We start from the raw sequence: 20,710 nt of genomic DNA on the forward strand, positions 1-20,710 counted from the left end.
CGGATCTCGGCCGCCGTCAAGTTTCAGAAGCCGATTAGAAGACTGCAAGGCCTATCCCAACAGACGGCACGCATCGACTTCCCGCCATCATCGAGACTCGAGGCATATTTGCCGTTTAGCAGAGATGAACCCTCTTCAGCAGGTGCGAAAGTCGGCATGTTGGTCGAGATGCAGCAAGTAGTCGGGTGATAGGGTCCGCTTCCACCTGCCGTGGCCGGACGCTCCAGTCTCTTTGCGTCGGCGCCACCTTTCTCCGCATGGTCCGTGCCCGCCTTTTTGCGCGAAAAACCTCACTTCTTTGGGCGACGACGTGACGACCTGTAGAGAGCCATAATTTCCACCGTCACACTCACCATCATGGCTACCAACAGCATTAAGTTATTGACCGGCAACAGCTATCCTGAACTTGCGGCTCTGGTTGCCGACCGGTATGTTCAAGTTCTTCATTCTTGACGCTCTTTCGAGGCTACGACTTGGCATGCAGCTGCCCGACGACTGCAACATTTTCACCCCCACCATCATGCAATAGCCATGGGCATCGCACAATCTGCGGAGTCATTCGGTATCTCTTTGATGTTTTCTTCTTTCTTCTTGTGAAACGGACACAGGAACAGGGCCTCGGAGTGTCAGGCACGTGCTCCAACTGCATCGCTAATTGAGTTACAGACTCGGAATCGAGCTTACCAAGATTCTCGTGCTCCAATACTCGAACCAGGAGACTTCTGTAACAATCGGAGAGTCCGTTCGAGACGAAGATGGTATGCATCATTATATCTACATGGGATCGAGTACCGCTGCGTCTAGTGCTCGGCTTACCACAATGCAGTCTTCATTTTGCAGTCCACACCACCAGGCGACATCAATGATGCGCTCATGGAGCTGCTGATTATGATCAATGCATGCAAGACCGCTTCCGCGCGCCGTATCACCGCCGTGATTCCAAACTTCCCGTATGCCCGCCAGGACAAGAAGGACAAGTCCCGTGCGCCAATCACCGCAAAGCTCATGGCAAACATGCTTCAAACCGCCGGTTGCAACCACGTCATCACAATGGATCTTCATGCCAGTCAGATCCAGGGGTTCTTCAATGTCCCCGTAGATAACCTCTATGCAGAACCTAGCACGCTCAGGTGGATTCGCGAAAACCTGGACGTCAAGGACTGTGTCATCGTCAGTCCAGATGCGGGAGGCGCGAAGAGGTAAGACCACACGTCCCGTCTGCTAACAACTGCCCCAAGTCTTGGTGCCCAGTGCGGCAGTGAGCAGTGGTACAACGGCGCAAACTCAAGACCCTGGAGTTTTACTCTGTACCATACTGAGTTCTCGGACTGCTCTCCGTAGAACGACTTCTAGAAGGTACTAGTACTAACGCATTTTCAGGGCAACTTCGATAGCGGATGGCTTGAACCTTGGCTTTGCCCTCATCCATAAGGAGCGCACGCGCCCCAATGAGGTCTCGCGTATGGTGCTAGTAGGAGACGTACGAGGAAAGACGGCCATCCTGGTCGATGACATGGCCGACACGTGCGGTACACTTGTCAAAGCAGCGGACGTTCTCATCTCCGAGGGTGCGAAGGATGCGCTCGCAATCGTCACCCACGGCATCTTGAGCGGCAATGCCATTGAAGCTCTGAATGGCAGCAAACTCAAGAAGATCGTCGTCACCAACACCGTACCCCATGAGGATAAGAAGGAGTTGTGTGACCGCATTGAGACAATCGATATTAGTCCGACCGTAAGTAACTCAGTATACTTTGGAAAGATGCCGCTCTAACGGCACACAGCTTGCCGAGGCCTGCAGGCGTACTCACAACGGCGAGAGTGTTAGTTTCCTCTTCAAGCACGCGCCCGTCGACTAAGGGAGGCATCACCATTCGTCAACGGCAGTCATCTAGCATATGAATTAACGGCGTCACTGGCGGTATAGGCGTTAGGATCAGCATCAGGACTTGGACTATTCTTCAGACGACAGACATCATGAGTCTATGAAGATCTGCAGATCGCCTTCAGATCCCGCATCTATTGGCGAAGCCACTGCTGCAGCATGTGGCGTCGCACTAAGTGCATTAATGAAATTGCACGTTTCTATAACATCTTCCTTCCGCTAAACTCGTGGCAGGTGCGTCTAAACTAAATCCGCTGTCAGCCGGGTTTGACATGCAGGTGCCAGAGGACGCCATGGTGAGGCACTTGTCTACTCCGTCACATTGCGCGATACGAACTAGCAAGTTAGTCCCTTTTAGCATGGAGCCGACCGAACTTTATATCATCGTCAAACTACATTCTCCCCACGCGCAAATAAGGTTTCACGACCTGCGAGATCTCGCTGATCTTTACTGCGCAAGCACAAGGAGCGGAATTGATCACCGCTAGACATCGCTTACAGGCATATATTGTACTATCACGATGTATGCGCGTCGTACTGGCTTGCGCGGTGACAGGCTTAACATGCAGCCACAACCAGCGCCTTTGTACTGACATCAAACGATGATCGACAAACACGCGGAGTATTGTACTGTCCCGGTTAGTGTTACTTCGACAAGCTCGATCGCCTCAGCCACCTCCAGATACGCTCCACATATCGCAGCCAGCATATCCAGAAGAGGGTTGTGTAAGCAAACACCGTAGACTCCGTGAGCTCCACCTGCCACTACTCAACGACCTCCGCCCTCAGGTTCAGGTCTTGTAATCAGTAATCACCTCAGATCCTGCCGAGTCAAGTTGCTTTCTTCTCCAGTTATTTCCTACGACTGCCGGTACTGTTCGGAGATTTCAAACCATGCTGAAGATCACGATGCTCACGGTACCCGCCGATCTTCCGCTCCGATCCGAGGAGTCAAGGTGGTCCGAACGCGTTGCTATGTTTAACCCGTGGGTTAAGCATAGGTGGAATCTGGACAGATCCGCGAAAGACGGATTTTAAACTTTGGGGTTTGACGATTATCGGACTTGTGGTTTTCGCATCCACCGATGCCGAAGTTTAGCCACTGCATCGGCATGGCTAGTGCGTGGCTGATAAACATGTTCAAACAAGCGTTCGCTGCTAGGCGGTTGCCCGTCTAGAACGGGTCCACGCGATGCAACGGAGCTTATGGCCGTTCGTGTCTCGCCGCTCGTAAGAGCACGTCAGACAAGATGGCCGGGCTGCGCATAGCACTGAATGTGAGAGTCGTGCTCTGACTATTATAATACGAAGTCATTTGATTTGGTCCGGTGCGATATGCTTGAGAGGCGGTGAGCACGTCAATGTTTAATAAGATGTCGCTGTTCTACTACGGTAGAAGATGCGGTCAACTAGCTCCAACATTCTCGTGATGCTTGGCAACCCTCGCACAGGGTCGTTCACCCCACAACAGCACTGACCTTCAGATGACCACCATCTCCACGCCCTTTATCAACTCTATCGCACGGCTGAATGCGAATGCGAGGTCTTTCAAGCAGCGTAGGTGAATGAACTACAATTCTCCGTCAAACCCCTCAAATACGGTTTCAATAGCCTACACGGCTACCGAGCTGCCTCAAGAATTCACTCAGTCTACCCCTTACAACAAGGATATGCCGCGTGAACACATGCGCGAGAGCACGCAAGTAGATCTCCAGGGTCCTCCGGGATGCAAGCAGACGCAAGGATCCAGCATCACACGCTCGCACCAATCACCCCAGCTACCCATAAACTCAAAAGCCGGAAGAAGCCAAACGAAGCGCACGAGACAATCCTGCCCCCCAAAAACCCCCCCATGCTGCCTCGCATCGAAGACACAGGTTTCCCAGATTCCAGATTCCCCAAAACCAGCGTCCAGGAAATTAAAGTTGTTCACATCCCAGAACAGACCGAAAGAGTAAAAGAGCGGGTGTGAACTTTATATGGCGCAATCGTTGTAACGCAACACATCCCTTCCCTCCTCACATCCTTTCCGCTTTCCATCTCACCGGATTGAGACTGCATCCAGCCTCGTTACGAGTGCAATTGTCTCGAAAGTAGCAGAACCCCCGGCCAGGGTCCAGGTGATGACTATCCTCGACGGTCCGAAACGGTGAACTTTGATGTATTATCATACGATTTTTGGACTCTGGATCTTCGCCTAAGGGGATAGTTCGGATCTGGTATTGTGGGTGAAGGGCCGACTCGGGGGGCAAATTTTGTGGGCGGAGGGGGCAAGGTGAGACGGGGTTTTGGGGTGGCGTGAGGTGGGGGTGGACCGGTGGAGGTGGGTTGTAGATGTATGAAGATGTTTCGGTGTAGAGGGTCATGTGGAGAATCGTGGTATCGTGGAAGTATGGAGGTGTATGGATGTAGCGCGGGGAAGGGAGATGCTTGTGCCTGGGGCCTAATCACCGGGACTGGAGCTGTAGACGTAAAGGAGTGACTCTCGGGGCATATCATGGGAACGTCAAGGGGTTCCTCTTCACGATAGTCTGTGTGAGCTGTGATGAGATTTGCGGTAGAAGGTCTATTCAACATGTCAGTGTTGCACAGATGTGACGGTTTGGGAGAAGAGTGCTTGCCCGGGAGATATGGCGGTGATACACTTTATACTACGCGGGCTTTTCGACGTAACATCTGCATGTTGCACCTTGCTCAGATGCTAACCGTGGGTGATGCGATTAATCTTGTCTACGTAGGTCGCATTTTATGTAGTACACATCTAAGCAGGAAGCCTGAAATGGTCCGCCTCTGCAGCGAGCTCATGTGCAGAAAGTCGTCAAGCTTAGAGATCTTGGACACAATTACATTCTCCAAGTATATACATCTTCAAACTCTCTACGCAACTTCCCTCCTTTTTCACCAACCCAGTTCACCAGCAAGAGCCTTGGCCAGAATCTCCGCCATCTCCGCATGCGTCGCAGCATTAGGATGGTAGTCACAACCAACGTCTGAGCCTTGCGTCGGCATATCCACCAGACTAATATTCGTACTGTTTGAAAGTTGCGCAATCGCAGCGTTGAGCGCATTCGTCTGCGTAGTCTTTTGTGCCTGACCTGCAGGATATCCGTCACCAAGCATAGGCGATGTCAGAAGGAAGAAAGCAGCGTCTGGGTAGTGTGTCTTAATCGTCTTGACAAAGTTGACCATGGCGGCAGTGTATTCTGCCGGGACGATTGGGTCGCGTACACCAGCTTGATAGCCAAAGTCGTTGGTGCCGAGATTGATAACTACGGCGTCTGGTGTCGCGTTTGCTGGGAATGTGTAGCTGTTCAACGGATCGAGAGCGCCATATCTGGTCCAGCGCTGAGGCATGATGTCGCTTGGGTCGGGAGTTGAAGAGACGTAGTTTCTGGTTAGACCGATGCCGCTCCAGGCGATGATGTCGTAGTCGGCATCTAATGCGTCGGCAGCGAGGGCGGCGTAGGTCTTGGGGTTGTTTTCTACGGCTGCGGTGTTCACACACGGGTTGACACCGTCAAGACCGTAGCCGACAGTGATGGAGTCCCCAATGACTTGGATCTTGCGGGATGAGTAAACATCCGAACCGAAGGTGCCATCCGTTGTTACGTTGCCGATGGTTATGGTGCCATATGAAGCCTCTGATCTTTTCCGCAGTTCGATCGTGTGTTTGCCGTTGCGGAGGTCAGCGGGCGTTTTGATAGAGGTTCCACTGACATCCGAGATAACAGTGGCTACACCATCGATGGTCAGCTCAGCACTGTTAGTGCCGCTCGTGGCTTCGATGCCTATGCTAGCTGAGGAACCTGTAAAGGTGAAGGATACGCCGGTTCCGGGCCATGTCAACTCTTGCGTGTCCGGATTCACACGTCCGAGAAATCGAAGGGCAGTGACATGGTCAATGACTGCTAGTAGTACGAAAGGGGGTACGGAGAGCTTCATGACGAATTATAGTAAGTTGCTAGATGCACAGCACGTTATGGAACTGCGACTACAGGCGCATTTATACTGTGCAACATTCTGCTCACATTTGAGACTAACACGGAAGACGGTTCCTAGTCTCGTAGAATAGTAAACAAGTTCCGGAGTTAGCTGGATCGTGGCCTCCGAATATATTGCGTGCAGTACAAGAAAGCCGGGTAGCCTTTGGAGAATTCCGCGATCTTTCTACGGCCACGTTGCTACTGGATGCTGTGTAGACATCATTGGCCAAGCGTTTATTTTGCGATATTGCGCATGACACTAGAAAAGTGTGGTAGTCGTAGATTTTGAGACGATGCGGGGGTACAGCGGTGGGTATGTGGCAAGATGACCGTTGCGATGACGATCGCGGACCTGGTAATTGATGCACTAAACTTGATTGGGAATGGTGCGGAAGACATAAATTCCACGAACGAAGGCTGTTCCCTTCCTTTGGTCCGAAGGTACGAGTGAACGACAATGAATAACGCCTTCTGGCACAGGGTGTAAATATTGGTGTTGTAAGAGATGGAAAGAAAGCCTGAAGCCCTGAGCGCAAGCTGGAGTATGCCTTCTCTGCGCTTCGGCGTCAGACAGAACATCAGCATCACTGTGACATGAGAAGCAAGATTGAGAAGAGAACATATGATTCTCTAAAATAAGAGCCACACCAACGAAGTCCGCTCCCAACATTTCCAAGGTGACATTTCCATCCAGGATGCCATCGACCTCGAATCGCGACAAATAACATCCAGCCCATGGACCCCAAGGACCATTGATCCTGTCAAAGATGGTGCGCGGAAATTGTCTTTGTCTTTGAATTCTTGGGTTTCAATGTGTTGCAGTTGTCAAGGATACGGAGCAGGTAACGGAGCTTGTCCTGTGCGACGTCGTAGGCACAACGATACTTAGGTAGGATATGGATCAACGCGAAAGGATAGGGATCGCACCCCTCAGATCTGGTACTGACTGGAGCAGAGGCATGGCTATAACGAGGGCATCAATAACAGCCGCTGGAGACGCCGATGAAGAGTAGAGATGTTGAGAATGAAGGTAAGGATGCGAATGTGTGTGGCCGCCCGAGGTATAAGGATATGATATCGATGAATGACAGGCGATAGGAATGATGTGGTAGCTGGAACTAGAACGCGTAGCTGCACCAGGAGAAATTGGTGGCTTCAGCGCGCTTTTTGTCTCCATGGAGAATGCGCATGTGTTGAGGGGGTGAGTATCATTGCGAGTAGGCCCCAAGTGTCGCGACGGCGACGGATTGGCTCATTAGTCCTGGGATTGTGGAAAGGCAGTAGTCTCATTTAGCGATTTGATGCCGCGTTATAGGCTGTCGCGTCTGCGTTCTGCTCTCTATCAACTGTTAGCATAATATTCAAGCATAGATCCATGTGTACTTACTTCGCATTCCTAGTTAACCGTGATCTCCTTGGTAGCGAAGGCAGCGCCGTTGAAGAGGGCGTGAGTGAAGCCCATATGGCGGTGAACTGCGTTTTGGCGGTTTGCTGTAATTGGGGTGATTGGTGCGTTGAAAGATAACAAGAATATCGATAATAGGAATGCGATTGCCGAAGGAATGGTGTAGGGATAGTGGAAGGATGCTGGAGCCAGATTAGTATAGCACGAAGAGATGCTAGAGTATATTGCGTACCCTCTCTAGACGAGGAAGCGCGGTTAGGAGGGAATCTTACAGTGAAGACTTGTGATCGGAGTTTCGATAAGCCGAGTCCACTGGCTGCAGAAATTTTCCGACAGATCCTCATGAAGTTCGAACTCGCTATATCGCTGGAATCCAGTGATGGCTGGTGGAGTAATAGAGTTGTTAATAGATCGTAAAAATGTTGTTGAATCATGTCGATAGTGATGAAAGCAATAGTTGATGACGAGAATGGGGACCGCCCTGGAGGAACGATACCAAGAATAGAGCAATGCGATGGCTGGATGCTGGAAAGCTGAAGTTAGCTTGGACAACAAGATGGTAGACGAATGAGACGTACCCCAAGTGCCGTCGTGGGAACAATTGGAATGAGGGCAGCGGTAGCAGCAAAGTTATCCAAGGCCACTAAAAGGTAGCGAGAATGAATCATCGAACTCGATGAGATCAATTCCCCCAATCGTGTGATACGTTGTCTACTGACATCGACGCTGTAACGGTCTGGGTGCGTCGGAGGATAAGGTATATATCGACGATGAGGATGCGCTCGTCAAAGAACGAGGATAAATAAGCGTAGAGATGTTGTAACAATACTAAGATGACGCCCTGGGTGCGTCGAAGAATAAGACGGATAGCGATGACATGGAGAGGGATAGTGTAGATTGAGGATGAACAAGGTAGAGATGCCGTAATAATACTAAGAAACAGTCTCAGAAGAATAGTGTTAAGAAAATGGTGATGTAGGATGGAAGAAGATTGGGAGCAAGTAAACAAACAAAGAAAGAACGCAATGGGACATGTGAGGAGCAAGCTCGTAGCGAGCGTGCCTGACATGTGCTACCAAGAAACATGTATGCACGAGAAGCAGCACATGGTCATTGATCGTCAGTGACGATCCAAATGAGCAATGTGTTGTGCAGGAACCACACACCCTGAAATCACCACCAACACCTCTAGCCACCCCTGGTGCTAACGCACTCGGAAAGAAGTTTGTGGTACTTAAAGCCAAGATCTTCTGAGTCGTTAATTCATCAATTAAGCCTAAACGAAAGAAAGCCTGCCCTCTTTACTCATCCAGCTTCGACCTCCTCCCAAACTCTCCATCCCCATCCTCCAAACCATATCCCTACAGCACCTTAAAGCAAACATAGCTCAATAACTTATCATTCAAATTGCCCTTATCCGTACTCCTCAGATCGGGATTACCAGGCCAGCTCAAGCTGAGAAAGTCTGATTCATTGCTAGCCTCCTTCTTGCAGTACGAGTTTCTGTAGACAAAAGTATTAGCCAAGGCCCGCAAAAGGGAGCGGTGAAATGTTGACATACGTGAAGAACTCGCACAAGAAGCCTGGATCCGGTCCGATGGATGATTCCCTGCCAGACAATTGTGCGCAGTCAATATCTGAACCGCCTGGCTTGGTGAAGTGATGCGAACATGCGCCGTTCCAGTTGATGTCGTCGCAGACGTAGACGCCGGCCAGATCTTCAGGTACGGGAGATACGGAAGCTGATGGCGCGACTGGTAACGGCGTGGACAACGTCGCTGTTACGGTGACCATTGTGGTTGTCATGACGATGTCTGATGCTCTGGGGGCAGGAGTTGGAGCGGGTGCAGGAGCAACGGAGGAGCTTTCTGTGTCGCCTCCAGTGCCTAGTAAGTCTCCTAGGCCGCCCAAGGCATCGCCTCCGCCCAAAACATCACCGAGGGGGAGGCCTTGTCGCTTTGCAGCTGGATACGCAGGTTCTGGGACGTATTCTGAGGGGATGAAAGGATGACCTGGGCTCGGGGGCAGACTTGCGGCGAGGGTGGTGCTGGTCACGATGAGGGTGGTGAGGATGGATGAGTACATGATGGACGATTTGCTACTGTCAAAGTAGAGAGGATTTATGGAACTGAAGTGTGAATAGGACGCGCGTTGTCTGGAGAAACTATAGAGATTTCCAGTCTACTTGTACTCCTCATGGATTGTACGTCTCGCGGAGGTGAGAGCATCTTTCTTCCCAAAGCAATATGAGACGGCAATTTCTTTTTCTGTGTATCAACTGTCACAACACTTGCTCTCTACCGGCTCCGTGAGACTCGGCGGACAGAGTTGTGTAACAAAGTGACTGGTTGCACTGATCACCTGCAGTACGCGACCAGTCTGCACGTAGGCTGCGTGCGGCCCTTCGAGGACTTCTGCGGAAACGCAGTCTTCAAAAGTGCGGGTGGTGACTAGGAAGCGCTCGATTATGTGCGCATGAGAGATGCATGTCGACTGAAACGCAACGGCGGTGCTGATTCAAGTCGAGTACAGTTGAGCACTTGAGCGCGCATTGTTGATGAGGTGCCGTTTCTGGCACTGGCCCGCTGCGTCGCGGCAACGTCTTTCGCAAAGTGCAACAGTCGGCGAATGAAACGGATGGACTTGTAAACAGTCGACTTACTCTATTCTGGTAGAAGACAATAATTGGGTACAAGAATACTGACAAGTCCCTCCCGAGTGGTGGTATCATATGCGCTCCAATAACGCGACCAAACAAAGCGCTGCAACGCTAACAAGACGCCGTCGCAATGTACCATGCCCAAGACACCAAGAATTTGTAGGTGCTCGATGGAGCGGGGGAGGCGCCTGCTCCTGCGGGTATATGAACGACAATGGGTATTCAAAGCGATCTTAGATATCCCTGGGAGCGAGTGTACTACGCCCCTGATCTCTCTGGTGCCTCCGGTCGGTCCGGCTCGTAGTTTGTCTCGCCCAGTGACTCGGTAGGTCCGGAGACGGAAGGCGCTGAAGGAGCAGCGGCACTGGGACCCCGAGACGCTGCTGCGTTCAGGCGCTGGTTCAGAGCTTCTAGAGCGAGAGCACGTCTCCTCTCCGCCTCAGCACGTGTGGCCCCTCCTCGACCGCCCTTGCTGTTAGGGTTCATGATGCTCGGTAGACCCCCTTCAGCCCGGGCGCTCGCCTGTTCGTTGCCTGCATCGATGTCCTGATCTGAAAACGGTATGCACACTTTGAGCGATACGAGTGTGTTGTAGATGCCGTCGGAGAGGGCGCCAACGGGTGTTTGTATGGGCTCCGGGAAGAAGTGGGCAAACGAGAAGGTATCTGAGGCGTCGCCGCGGATGACAGAGCCGTCACCCGTTGCAGTAGACGATAGTGATGGGCTTATGCGGTAGAAGCGGAGGTAGATCCAGGCAGTGAAGAAGCCGAAGTATGCCAGGAACATGGCTGTCTCGGTACCCAGTATTATACCGGAAATCGTGTTGGTGAGGAGGAAGATGGCAGGGAAGTGCTTGACGCGCATGCGAATGAGGCCTTTTGCGATGGCAACGGTGTGTTCGGGGACGAGCTGCTTGAAGGAGACGAGGAAGCCAGCTTGGATGGCAATGCCACCAGAGATGGTAGTGCGCCTAGACTTGGTCAGTACAGCGCATGGGAAGAAGGCCGAGTACTCACATCAAAGACGTCTTGCCCATGATCAGGTAGCCGACGATGTAGAGCAGATATGCGAGCACGTTGGGTATCATGGCCACGAAGAGCATGAACTTGGTGAACTCGTGAGACCCCCACGCTCTTTCCAGGTAGCGTCCGCCGTAGAAGACGGTGAGTCCGGTGGTGATGAGGCCGAGGAGGTTCTGCTCCACCACAGTCGCCAATGCGAAGACCCAAGGATACCACGGCACCGAACGGCGGGGAACGATGGTAAGCCATGGGACGCCATTTCCCACGCCGATGATTGGCTTCTCGATCTTTTGTACCAAGTTGGCGTTCGGTCGCAGTGCGAAATTGATCAGCGTAAAGAATACGACGGCCGCCAGCACGCCCCGAGTGAGCGGGGGAAGATTGATGCGCGCCATGGTGGGGGAACGAGGCGTCTGGAGGCGAGAGGTGAGGATATTCGGCGTCCTTCACTTATCGGCCCGGGCAGGTCCAGACGGGCGGTGGAGGTGTCGAGGGTGAAAGCAGCATGCAGGCGTGAGTATGTCTGCATGTGTTGACGGCAGGGATCATGAACGGCGCTCGGACGAAGATCTTGTGGGGACTAGCGGCCGCCAGAGTGCTGAGTAGTTGCAGGTAGCCTTCGATCCTCCAACAAGCTCGACGACGACGACCACCACCACCACGAATCGCGCACCCACGACGCCCTGCCTATCCCCGAATCTACGCAGTCTGCTCCCCGGCGCATGCAGCGCGTACAGGATGCGCCATGGCGGAGACTCTGAGCAGCAACGCGATGAACTATCTCGGTACACCTCCCCAGCCCACGCCTCTGTTGGCCTGCATGACTGACGTCTAGGTGCAGTATGGCGATATCTTCAGGAGGCCGGATTCGGTAATGCCGCCCTGCAACTCTCGCGATGCTGGGTCCGCGACCCCGACACGCTGCCCTTTGCAAAGAACATCGAGCAGCACGCTCTCATCAGGCTCGTGCAGGATGGGCTGTGCTTCGACCAGCTGCAGGCCGAGGCTTGCAATGTACGTCGCATACACGCGCGCGGGAAGCTGGTACTGACGGGCACAGACGGAGCCGCGATACAAGTTCGGCAGCGACCACGGACGACCCTATTCGGCGCGCAATGGCAACCTCTTGACCCTCGACAAGGGCATACCCGCACACGAACTCGCTGCCGAGGCGAATGGAGCAGTCCAAGAACCCCCGCCCAAGAAGACGCTCAAGCGCAAGAAGACGAAGCCCACGAATGGCGTCGAGCCGCGCCCCGAGCCAGAAGTCAACGGCGATGCCATGGACGTTGAGCCCAACGGCACCACCCATGTGACAAACAGCGTGCGGGCTGAGTCGGAGCCCATGGTCTCGGAAGCCGAGTCGCCCTCACTTGCTGATATCCCCATATCCACGCTCAGCATCGGCCAGGACGCCGAGATCCAGACGGAGGCCATCGCGGTTGCTGATCTCACTCCAGGCACCGTCTCCATCCCTCCCCCCTCAGACCCTGCATGTCTTATTGAGCACACACTATGGGGGCCCATAGACTCCCCTGTGCTACTCGCAGCCGGCAAATCCCTACTCCAAGTCCACGTTGTGAGCAAAGAACCTGGCCATGAACCCCCCACCCAGCATTTCGACATACCCTTACCCGTCGACAACTTCGACGTCACCGCGCTGTGCTGGCATTCCGACAACGAACTCACGGTCTCTGTGCGCGAACAGCGATCCAATGAAGTCGGAGAGAAGATGATGATGGACAAGCTCATCAAGCTGACCGAAGGCGGCCAAGCCTCGCAAGTCATCTCCTCCACTGCCGGCCTCATCAACACGCTTCGCTGGAACCCGGAACGAAACCTGCTACTCTCAATCTCAACAGACGGCGAGAAGGGCTCTATCAAGGTGTGGAAAAATGATAGCGACTCTATACCCGCATGGACCGAATTCACCGACACGGCCATATTCGACGCCCACTGGATAAGCGACTCTGCTTTTGTCGTTTGTGGTATCAAGCTCTTCAAGATCTACGAAGTCAACGATTCCTTGACTACCCAGCAAACCCTCGACACTTCAGTAACATGGGAAACAGTCAAGTATGACGCCGCGTCTAGGATCATCGCCGTGCTGGGTATCGAAGACAGGAAGTACTATCTTGGCATCCTCCACCCCAACGACTCGATACAACTACAGGTCCACGAATATCCTGATGAGTACCCCACCGATCTCAGCTTCCGCATAAAATCAAAGACCAGCCACCTCACCAACGGTTCTTCGCTGCCCTCTGTTCTGCTTGCAACGAGCTCCATGGCTGGTGCAACGCGCATCTGGGACGCAAACGAACCTTTCAAATGCGTCAAATACCTACCCACCACGGATGGTACGCAGGCCTTTAAGATTGCTTTCTCTCCAGACGGGTCGCTCTTAGCTGCTGCAGGCCCCGATGCCGTCACTGTTTGGGATGTAGAAAAGAGAGATGTACCAATAGCCTCGTGGCGCGCCAGTGAAACTCCCAGCGACAAATGGAACCCTGGCATAGACGGAGAGTACAGTCTTGGTTGGGATCCAGATAGTTCCAGATTGTCTATTGCTCTTGGAAACCAGGTATGTAACATGCGCACAGAAGGCATTCAACCACTTATACTACTACAGATTGCTATCGTCACGGTTCCGAGGTAGTACCGGGGATCGTCTATGAAACAAACTCAATTGCAGCTCTTCGGCACAACTATCGCGCCGCTCATCACAGAGATTTCAGCTGTGTTGCACAGAACGGACAAAAAACTATCCAGAGCCGAACGCGCAAGTCTTCACGGGGACATTCCGCGGTCGCGAAGTCACTAAGAGCACGTTGCGGGATGGAGCGGGACGCATGTGGAGGTCCGGGATAGCGCCTCGGCCGAGACAGATGCGGAGGCCGTCGCGCTCTGATAGGCTAAGCATAGCGGTGGAAAGTCAGGCCGTCTGCTGAATCCGACTGGTAACTCGACGTCTCGCTAACGCTCCGCCTACTGATTCGGCACTTGTATCATACGGCTAACCCTGACGATGGTGAGGGGTGTAGGTGGCCGTACTTATAACGGTTCTCTGTCGCCATTTTGCGGCCAACATCATCTGGATCGTTTCTGTCATACTCTATACTACTACCTACGCTGGCCAGTCTAGCCTCTGAATAAACCATATACTTTGGATACACGTCGCGCAACCACTCCTACTGTGTAGATCGCTCTTTCTTGACGATGTCGGCAGTACCTAACCTTCCTACCGACGCGCCTGGCATTTCCATCAACGACGATGCCAATGGACTTTCAGCGAAGCCGCCTTTCAAGCTCAACGATGCGCCTGTGGAAAACTTGCGACGTCTGAGAGTTGTTGTTATCGGTGCTGGATACTCGGGCATCTATTGTGGCATTCGCATTCCAGAGAGATTGAGAAATGTCGATCTTGTCATCTATGAGAAGAATGCCGGCGTTGGAGGGACCTGGTACGAGAACAGGTAAGCATTTCTTCTGTGACTAACCAAGGTGTTTTTACTGTTTCGCAGTGCATCCACTGACTCGATCGCAGATATCCCGGTTGCGCATGCGACATACCATGTAAGCAAGCTTGAACTTACAAGTACAACCACGGCTAATAATCTACAGCACACTCATACCAGTATACGTTCCAGCCGAACCCGAACTGGTCGTCGCTCTACGCCCCGTCTGCGGAGATTCAATCTTACCTCCAAGACGTAGCGCACAAGTACTCCGCGGATCGCTTCATCAAGCTACGCCATGAGATTCAGGCATGCCACTGGGATGACAAGACTGCGAAGTGGAACATCACAGTGAAGAATCTCGACACAGGAGATGTGCTGCAGGACAAGGCCGACGTACTTGTTTCAGGGAGGGGTGGTTTGAATACACCATCTTGGCCTGAGATAAAGGGCTTTGAGACATTCAAAGGCGAGGTCATGCATTCGGCAGTCTGGAATCAAGCCTACGACTTCGACAACAAGCGAGTAGGCGTCATCGGTTCTGGTTCTTCTTCTATCCAGATTGTTCCGTCGTTGCAGCGTCTACCAGGTACTCATATTAGTACCTTTGTGCGTAGTAAGACGTGGATCTCGCCTCCCTTCGGCCAACAGCTATGGGACAAGTACGGTTTCAATGGTTCGACGATCCCCCCAGAGCTTCGCGATCGTTTCGCGAATGATCCAGAATATTACCACAAGTTCAGGCTTTCGGTTGAGGAAGATGGGAACAGCATCCACGCTGTTACCATGAAAGGGACTGAGTTACAAAAGGGCGCAAAGGATATGTTCCATCAGCACATGAAAGAGAAGCTGAAGAGCAAGCCTGAGATCTTCGAAGCACTCTTACCCTCCTTCTCGCCAGGATGCCGTCGGTTGACGCCCGGTCCAGGCTATCTCGAAGCCTTGACGCAGCCCAACGTTGACTTCGTCACATCACCCATAACACATATCTCCGAATCCGCAATCCACACCGCCGACGGAAAAACGCACGAAATCGACGCTCTCGTGTGTGCCACAGGCTTCAAAGCCTCAGCCCCACCTCCATTCCCCCTAACCGGCAGCAATGGCCTGCCACTTGCCAAAAAGTGGGAGGACCGCGCCGTAAACTACCTCTCACACTCCGTATCTGGCTTCCCCAATCTCTTTACCATGCTCGGTCCCAACGCCGCAATCGGCTCCGGCAGCCTGACGTGTATGATTGAGACCCTAGGCGACTACATCATCAGAGCAATCCGCAAGATCCAAAAAGAGAACATCGCAGCCATGGTTGTCAAGGAAGCGCGCGAGAAGGACTTCATCGAATACGTCGACGCCTACTTCCAGGGCACTGTCTTCGCCGACGAATGCCGAAGTTGGTATAAGAACAAGGGGACGGGCGAGGTCGTTGGGCTCTGGCCGGGAAGTACGTTGCATTGTATTGAGGCGATGCGAAGTCCAAGGTGGGAAGATTTCGAGTATGTTTATTTGGAGGAGCTGGAGGGACAAAGTGACGGTAACGAACTACATGGTGTGGGGAAGACGGCCAACAGGTTGGCTTGGTTGGGGAATGGATGGACTGGTGCGCAGACGGAGGGCAAGCACTTGGCGTGGTATTTGTACCCTGAGTTTATGGAGAAGCCTGTTTCGCCACTGCCGGAGAAGAAGGAGACGTATACTGTTAGGCCGTTCTCTTATTGAGGGAAGGTAGAAAAGACACGATAGTTCCTTGACAACGTCGAGCCAGTCAACACTTGCAAATTCGATCAACATTGAGGTTGATCTTTTCTACGAACGACTGTTACGGCAGGCGGCCCCGCAATGCACATGAACCGCCATATTCTTGGCGCACAAATCGTCCACTTTGGCAAGGCTAGCTACTCAATAAGTCCAGTTCTCTGCGCAGCATTCCTGTTCAAGGGCGCAGTAAACCCCAAGATCATCCTCTCTCCCGTTCATTCATACTATTAATACACTCCGCCCTTACAACTAACCTAGTTTTTCAGCATAGCTTCTGAGGTTTGCACAAGGCTGAGAACGCCTCGTGCTTTGCCAAGGACATGTGGCTGGAAGAGAAGATACACATTGCGAGTATCATTGGGTAGAGTACAGATCTTGACGTCGAGAGGATCGTCTGTGGCATATCCACTGCATCTGTTGGGGGGCCGATGCTCGTAACTAGGCTGTGGGAGAAGACAGAGAAAGATGTATTTCAGCTGCTGAAGGTGCTCAGTGTATTCAACCTTTCTTGCACCTGCTAATTCCCCTTTCACCGTCGCATTGATAGGAGAAGAGCTGCTATCATGCTATCCGTAATGCGTTCATACACTTGGTTCGCATGCCTTCTTGCGATCGTCACCCACACCTCCGGGCAATCAGACAGCGACAGATGCGAAGGCAACACCACCACCTACCACGATTTCAACCTCACCGTACCTTTTCAAAATCTATGCGGAAAAGACATCGGCGCCAAAGTGGACTTCGAAGACCCCACCTTCGAAGAAACTTGGTCTGATTGCATGGGCCGCTGCGTCAGGAAGGAGCCGCTATGTTATGGCTTCGACTTCCGTCCTCTCGGCGCAACAGACTATGAGAATTGTTGGCTCATGAACGCTACTTTTGATGCGGCGACGGCCGTGTATCCCGGGTTTGTGATTGATGCCGCGATGTTGGCACCGGATCTTGTGGAGGGGTTGGATGATGATTGTCGGAGATTAGGGCTGCGGGGGTGCTTTTTGAAGAACGGAAGGTTGGAGAAGGTGACGGGTATGTCTCTATGATCTCGTGTGGGCAACACAATAATCGCTAACGATCGATGTTGACAGCTTCCTCGACTTCTCCCACGTCGACGCCGTCAACTACATCCACCAACACGGCGGCGGCATCCACCAATTCAAAGAGTCTTCCCAACGGCGCAAAGGGAGGAATCGCAGCCGGCATCGTGGCTTTGGCGGTATTCGTAGCCTTACTCATAGCCTTTGTATGTATCAGGCGACGCAAACAAAGAGCGCGGGGGTATAGCTTCGATGAAAGCGCAGCTGAGGTCTCAGCTCATCACCAAATTGTGGAACTGCTGGCCCACAAAGGATCATACAGTACAGCTGAACTTCCATGCCAAGAAATTGCACAGGAACTTCAAGGTACCGAGGGCTCCAAAGTGCCTATACCGGTAGGAGAGCTTGAAGGGAGTTCACCGAAGAAACCAGAAACAAGGTTTGAAGAAGTGGTGGTGGACGCTAGAACACATAGACTCTGCCCTTGTCCGCCAGCAACCTGAATTTGAGAAATGGCATGTGCAAACCTCGCTCCCTCACCCCATTTAACCACCGCGTGCCGTGACGATCTCCGTTCAAACACCATCAACAAGTGAGACACCTGCAATCTAAAACCCACCTTACCCTGCACAACCGCGGGCAACCCTTACGTGGGCTGTGTAAACAAGGCTGCGCACAGCCGACCTTATCCACATGCAGACTAAGGCCCCCAAACAAAAAACCGCCGCTTTAGCGCAACAAATGGATCACCGTATCCGCGCACTCATACTGGACTGGTTGCTTACTTACCCTTGCGCCCCACGTTACGCCGTCCCAATAGTGGAAGCTGCACAATCATGACAAGGCGTCTGCCAGATTGCCCGTACGACGGTAAGCAACAAAGCGTGTGTCTGGGAGTTGGAAGGATTCGGCTTTTGGCTGCTGCAGTGCGTGAGGCGGAGTGCGGCGTGCCTTGTAGGATGCTGGTGGGATTGCGGCTGAGCTGGGAGCCTGATCGGCTTATACGAACGTGTTGTCTTTGTTCATAGGTGGCCTCAAGGCCGGTGAGGTTTGTTTCGTTTCTTGATCTTTTTCTCTCTTTTTCGCCTTTTGCCCGTTGTATTCGTGGGTGAGGTTCCGCCTTGCGTTTGGCGAAATACATCGTGAAGATGCTACCTTTTATCCGGAGTAGCACGACCATCGAAGTTGGAGACGATGCAACGCGATGCGTTCCTTATTTTGAGGGATGTGAGGAATTCAATCCAAATACCTCAGAGACGAACGCCAATGGTCTTGCCCCCACAAGCACCGCACAAACGGACGGGAATGGTCTTACACCGATAAGTGCGCTGCCTCAATGGCAGATTTCTCAATCCGATGGCATTTCGGACATACAGCCATTGCCTACCTCTGATAGCCTTGAGAATAGCAACACACAGCTCGTCAACTCTAGCCCCCAACCCACCTTCACTAGCTTTGGATCGCAACCCTCAATCGTTAGAACGTCCATCACAACATCGCGGATCCCAACCGCCACACCCAGTCAATTAACATCCGTAACAACCCAAGATCCAAGTCTAGCAACCATGGGAACACTGGCAGGAGTATCGGACGGCGACGAGACCAATAGATTGAGTGCCGGAGCAGTAACGGGTATCGCTATCGGAACATTCATCATCGGCGCAGCAATCGCATTTGCCGCCGCCTTCTTCCTCTTCAGGCAACGGAATAAACACAAGAATGCAAATGTCGGTACTAAAGATTACCCAAGCTATGCAGACTCTGCGCCCGATCTGGGAATGATGCAACACAAAGGTGTCGGCGGTCTAGGAGGACGCCATAGCCCATATGTACAAGTATCACAAACACCCATGCCAGCGACGCCCACTGCTGCATTATCGCCTCCGATGATAACACCAGTCGCCATGGCAAACGAGTCGTCCAAGGATGTCACCTCTTTCCTACCGCCTGCAGCAGACGACGATGAAGTGTGGAATGGCGTGTCGCACTTGTTCAACATGATGCATGAGCATATCGAGAAGTTCTACCGCGATGTACATGCCTGTATAACTCAGAGTATGGGACCTGGAATCGCGAAGTTCGGCATCAAGGACGTGAACATGGCGGAACTCTTGCAAGAATGTTCGAGTCCAACTGCGGCACTCAAGCATGCGCTCGTAGCATACGTACTGGGTATAACAGGGCCAAAGCAAAAAGGAGACAGGGAAGGCACCTTATTTCCAGAAGAGCTGGCACATGTCGCAAATGGCACCGACGTTGGATCAGGTAAACCTCCATCCCATCCCTACCCCTCGATCCAAGGAAGGTATTAAGCTCACACCTCACCCTAGATCCCGACTTCATAGCCGCCACCTCCCTCCACCGCCGCGTCTCCGTCTACCTCTACAGCACCATAACCGGGTACCCGAACCGGCGCAAATCCTGGATGGCACAGTCCGAAACGCGCGAAGCAGCTGAACACTTCTCGCTTACCTTCTTTCCTTGGGCGAATCCTACGTCTAGCGATCAGGATAGAGACGATGATCTTGCGCGTATTATTACGGATACGCTGACGGTGAGGATATGGTTGTTTGGGCAGTTGGATACGTATGAGTTTGAGTGGGAGGGGGTGGGGCAGAGGGGAATCGTGATTAATCCTGGGTTGGTGAAGAGGAAATGGAGGAGTGATAGTAGAGATGGGGGTGGGGAGGGGGATGTGGTTGTACATGTAGTGGATGGGGCTGTTGTTGCTATGTAGACTGATGAAGACATTCCCGTATTTTGCCATTGAGCTGCAAGGTTCCGTTTGACGCGAGACACGGCTACAACGGCTTCTGTTCCTGCCAGAGTTGATTTTAACTTCCGGGTACGCAGGCCATTCTTTCCTCCCAATGCATGACCGTTGAGTTGGCTCATTTGAAGAGGCACAGTAAACTGATCGAGATGTTTGAATTGTCTATTGCTATGCGGGGCCCCGCAGTGATAACTGCCCTGATAATCCGGCCTTGCAAGCCATTATTGGTCGGCATTTGTTACAGCGTGCCCAGACCCGCCGACATCAGCCAATACGGCATGCCGGTAGCTATGACGAAGGCCGAATGGATGCCAAGATGTGTATGGACGGTCGCATCGCGATCACTGTGTTGATCGCACATTAGACCTTACCGTAAACTGCGGTGCACGACTGAACATGTGCAAAAAGACACGCGCGCAAAAGCGCTCTTTCAAGGGGCGTTCGCACGCGGGTCTCAACCGAGGACGGAACATATTACCCTCTCGCACGGTGAAAGCTTAGCGCGAACCGCACACAACAGTACACCCACAACAGCTAGCTCTTGTAGGAATCCAGCACGCCATGCAAAAGTGTCCACTGTAATGGACAGCTAGCACAGACAAGCGGGAACAGATATGGCGACCAGCCCAGTGGTAACAATTGCCGGTGCCTCGGATGGGCCCTGCGTTCCTCTTCCCCACGCCCGAAAGCTGATGCTTGCAGGCATCGCGTGGTCAGGCCCATTTCTTTGCAAAGG

The 20,710-nt window shown here is 52.6% G+C and overlaps 9 protein-coding genes across 9 annotated transcripts; 5 read left to right on the forward strand and 4 right to left on the reverse strand.

Moving 5' to 3' along the window:
* Positions 1 to 303: 303 nt before the first annotated feature.
* Positions 304 to 2,008, forward strand: BKA58DRAFT_183141 (ribose-phosphate pyrophosphokinase 4). The gene is made up of 5 exons (XM_046165423.1): positions 304 to 428; positions 667 to 758; positions 827 to 1,199; positions 1,381 to 1,735; positions 1,785 to 2,008. Exons 1-5 carry the CDS (start codon positions 358 to 360, stop codon positions 1,857 to 1,859), a joined length of 966 nt encoding a protein of 321 aa, XP_046025607.1. The 5' UTR covers positions 304 to 357; the 3' UTR covers positions 1,860 to 2,008.
* Positions 2,009 to 4,611: 2,603 nt separating this feature from the next.
* Positions 4,612 to 6,182, reverse strand: BKA58DRAFT_183232 (endoglucanase E precursor). Its single transcript, XM_046165425.1, has one exon. The coding sequence runs from the start codon at positions 5,825 to 5,827 to the stop codon at positions 4,784 to 4,786; it is 1,044 nt and encodes a 347-aa protein (XP_046025608.1). The 5' UTR covers positions 5,828 to 6,182; the 3' UTR covers positions 4,612 to 4,783.
* Positions 6,183 to 7,264: 1,082 nt separating this feature from the next.
* On the reverse strand, positions 7,265 to 7,617 carry BKA58DRAFT_440295 (uncharacterized protein; the record flags this gene model as incomplete). Its single annotated transcript, XM_046173738.1, has 2 exons — positions 7,265 to 7,455; positions 7,506 to 7,617. The coding sequence occupies 2 exons, from the start codon at positions 7,615 to 7,617 to the stop codon at positions 7,265 to 7,267; spliced, it is 303 nt and encodes a 100-aa protein (XP_046025609.1).
* Positions 7,618 to 8,634: 1,017 nt separating this feature from the next.
* BKA58DRAFT_402255 (uncharacterized protein) lies at positions 8,635 to 9,358 on the reverse strand (the record flags this gene model as incomplete). Its single annotated transcript, XM_046171707.1, has 2 exons — positions 8,635 to 8,776; positions 8,835 to 9,358. 2 exons carry the CDS (start codon positions 9,356 to 9,358, stop codon positions 8,635 to 8,637), a joined length of 666 nt encoding a protein of 221 aa, XP_046025610.1.
* Positions 9,359 to 10,190: 832 nt separating this feature from the next.
* Positions 10,191 to 11,349, reverse strand: BKA58DRAFT_316486 (eukaryotic integral membrane protein-domain-containing protein; the record flags this gene model as incomplete). Its single annotated transcript, XM_046167584.1, has 2 exons — positions 10,191 to 10,902; positions 10,949 to 11,349. The coding sequence occupies 2 exons, from the start codon at positions 11,347 to 11,349 to the stop codon at positions 10,191 to 10,193; spliced, it is 1,113 nt and encodes a 370-aa protein (XP_046025611.1).
* A 243-nt stretch (positions 11,350 to 11,592) lies between these two features.
* On the forward strand, positions 11,593 to 13,718 carry BKA58DRAFT_339719 (WD40-repeat-containing domain protein). The gene is made up of 3 exons (XM_046168316.1): positions 11,593 to 11,739; positions 11,796 to 11,968; positions 12,015 to 13,718. The coding sequence occupies exons 1-3, from the start codon at positions 11,700 to 11,702 to the stop codon at positions 13,611 to 13,613; spliced, it is 1,812 nt and encodes a 603-aa protein (XP_046025612.1). The 5' UTR covers positions 11,593 to 11,699; the 3' UTR covers positions 13,614 to 13,718.
* A 307-nt stretch (positions 13,719 to 14,025) lies between these two features.
* BKA58DRAFT_183301 (uncharacterized protein) lies at positions 14,026 to 16,429 on the forward strand. Its single transcript, XM_046165426.1, has 3 exons — positions 14,026 to 14,430; positions 14,502 to 14,530; positions 14,579 to 16,429. The coding sequence occupies exons 1-3, from the start codon at positions 14,174 to 14,176 to the stop codon at positions 16,126 to 16,128; spliced, it is 1,836 nt and encodes a 611-aa protein (XP_046025613.1). The 5' UTR covers positions 14,026 to 14,173; the 3' UTR covers positions 16,129 to 16,429.
* On the forward strand, positions 16,430 to 17,974 carry BKA58DRAFT_183399 (uncharacterized protein). Its single transcript, XM_046165427.1, has 2 exons — positions 16,430 to 17,193; positions 17,253 to 17,974. Exons 1-2 carry the CDS (start codon positions 16,731 to 16,733, stop codon positions 17,702 to 17,704), a joined length of 915 nt encoding a protein of 304 aa, XP_046025614.1. The 5' UTR covers positions 16,430 to 16,730; the 3' UTR covers positions 17,705 to 17,974.
* A 23-nt stretch (positions 17,975 to 17,997) lies between these two features.
* BKA58DRAFT_385681 (uncharacterized protein) lies at positions 17,998 to 19,908 on the forward strand. Its single transcript, XM_046170398.1, has one exon. It carries the CDS (start codon positions 18,350 to 18,352, stop codon positions 19,511 to 19,513), a length of 1,164 nt encoding a protein of 387 aa, XP_046025615.1. The 5' UTR covers positions 17,998 to 18,349; the 3' UTR covers positions 19,514 to 19,908.
* The last annotated feature ends 802 nt before the right edge of the window (positions 19,909 to 20,710 follow it).

Source organism: Alternaria rosae (genome assembly GCF_020736505.1).
Source record: "Alternaria rosae strain MPI-PUGE-AT-0040 chromosome Unknown BKA58scaffold_5, whole genome shotgun sequence".
Taxonomy (NCBI): Eukaryota; Fungi; Ascomycota; class Dothideomycetes; order Pleosporales; family Pleosporaceae; genus Alternaria; species Alternaria rosae.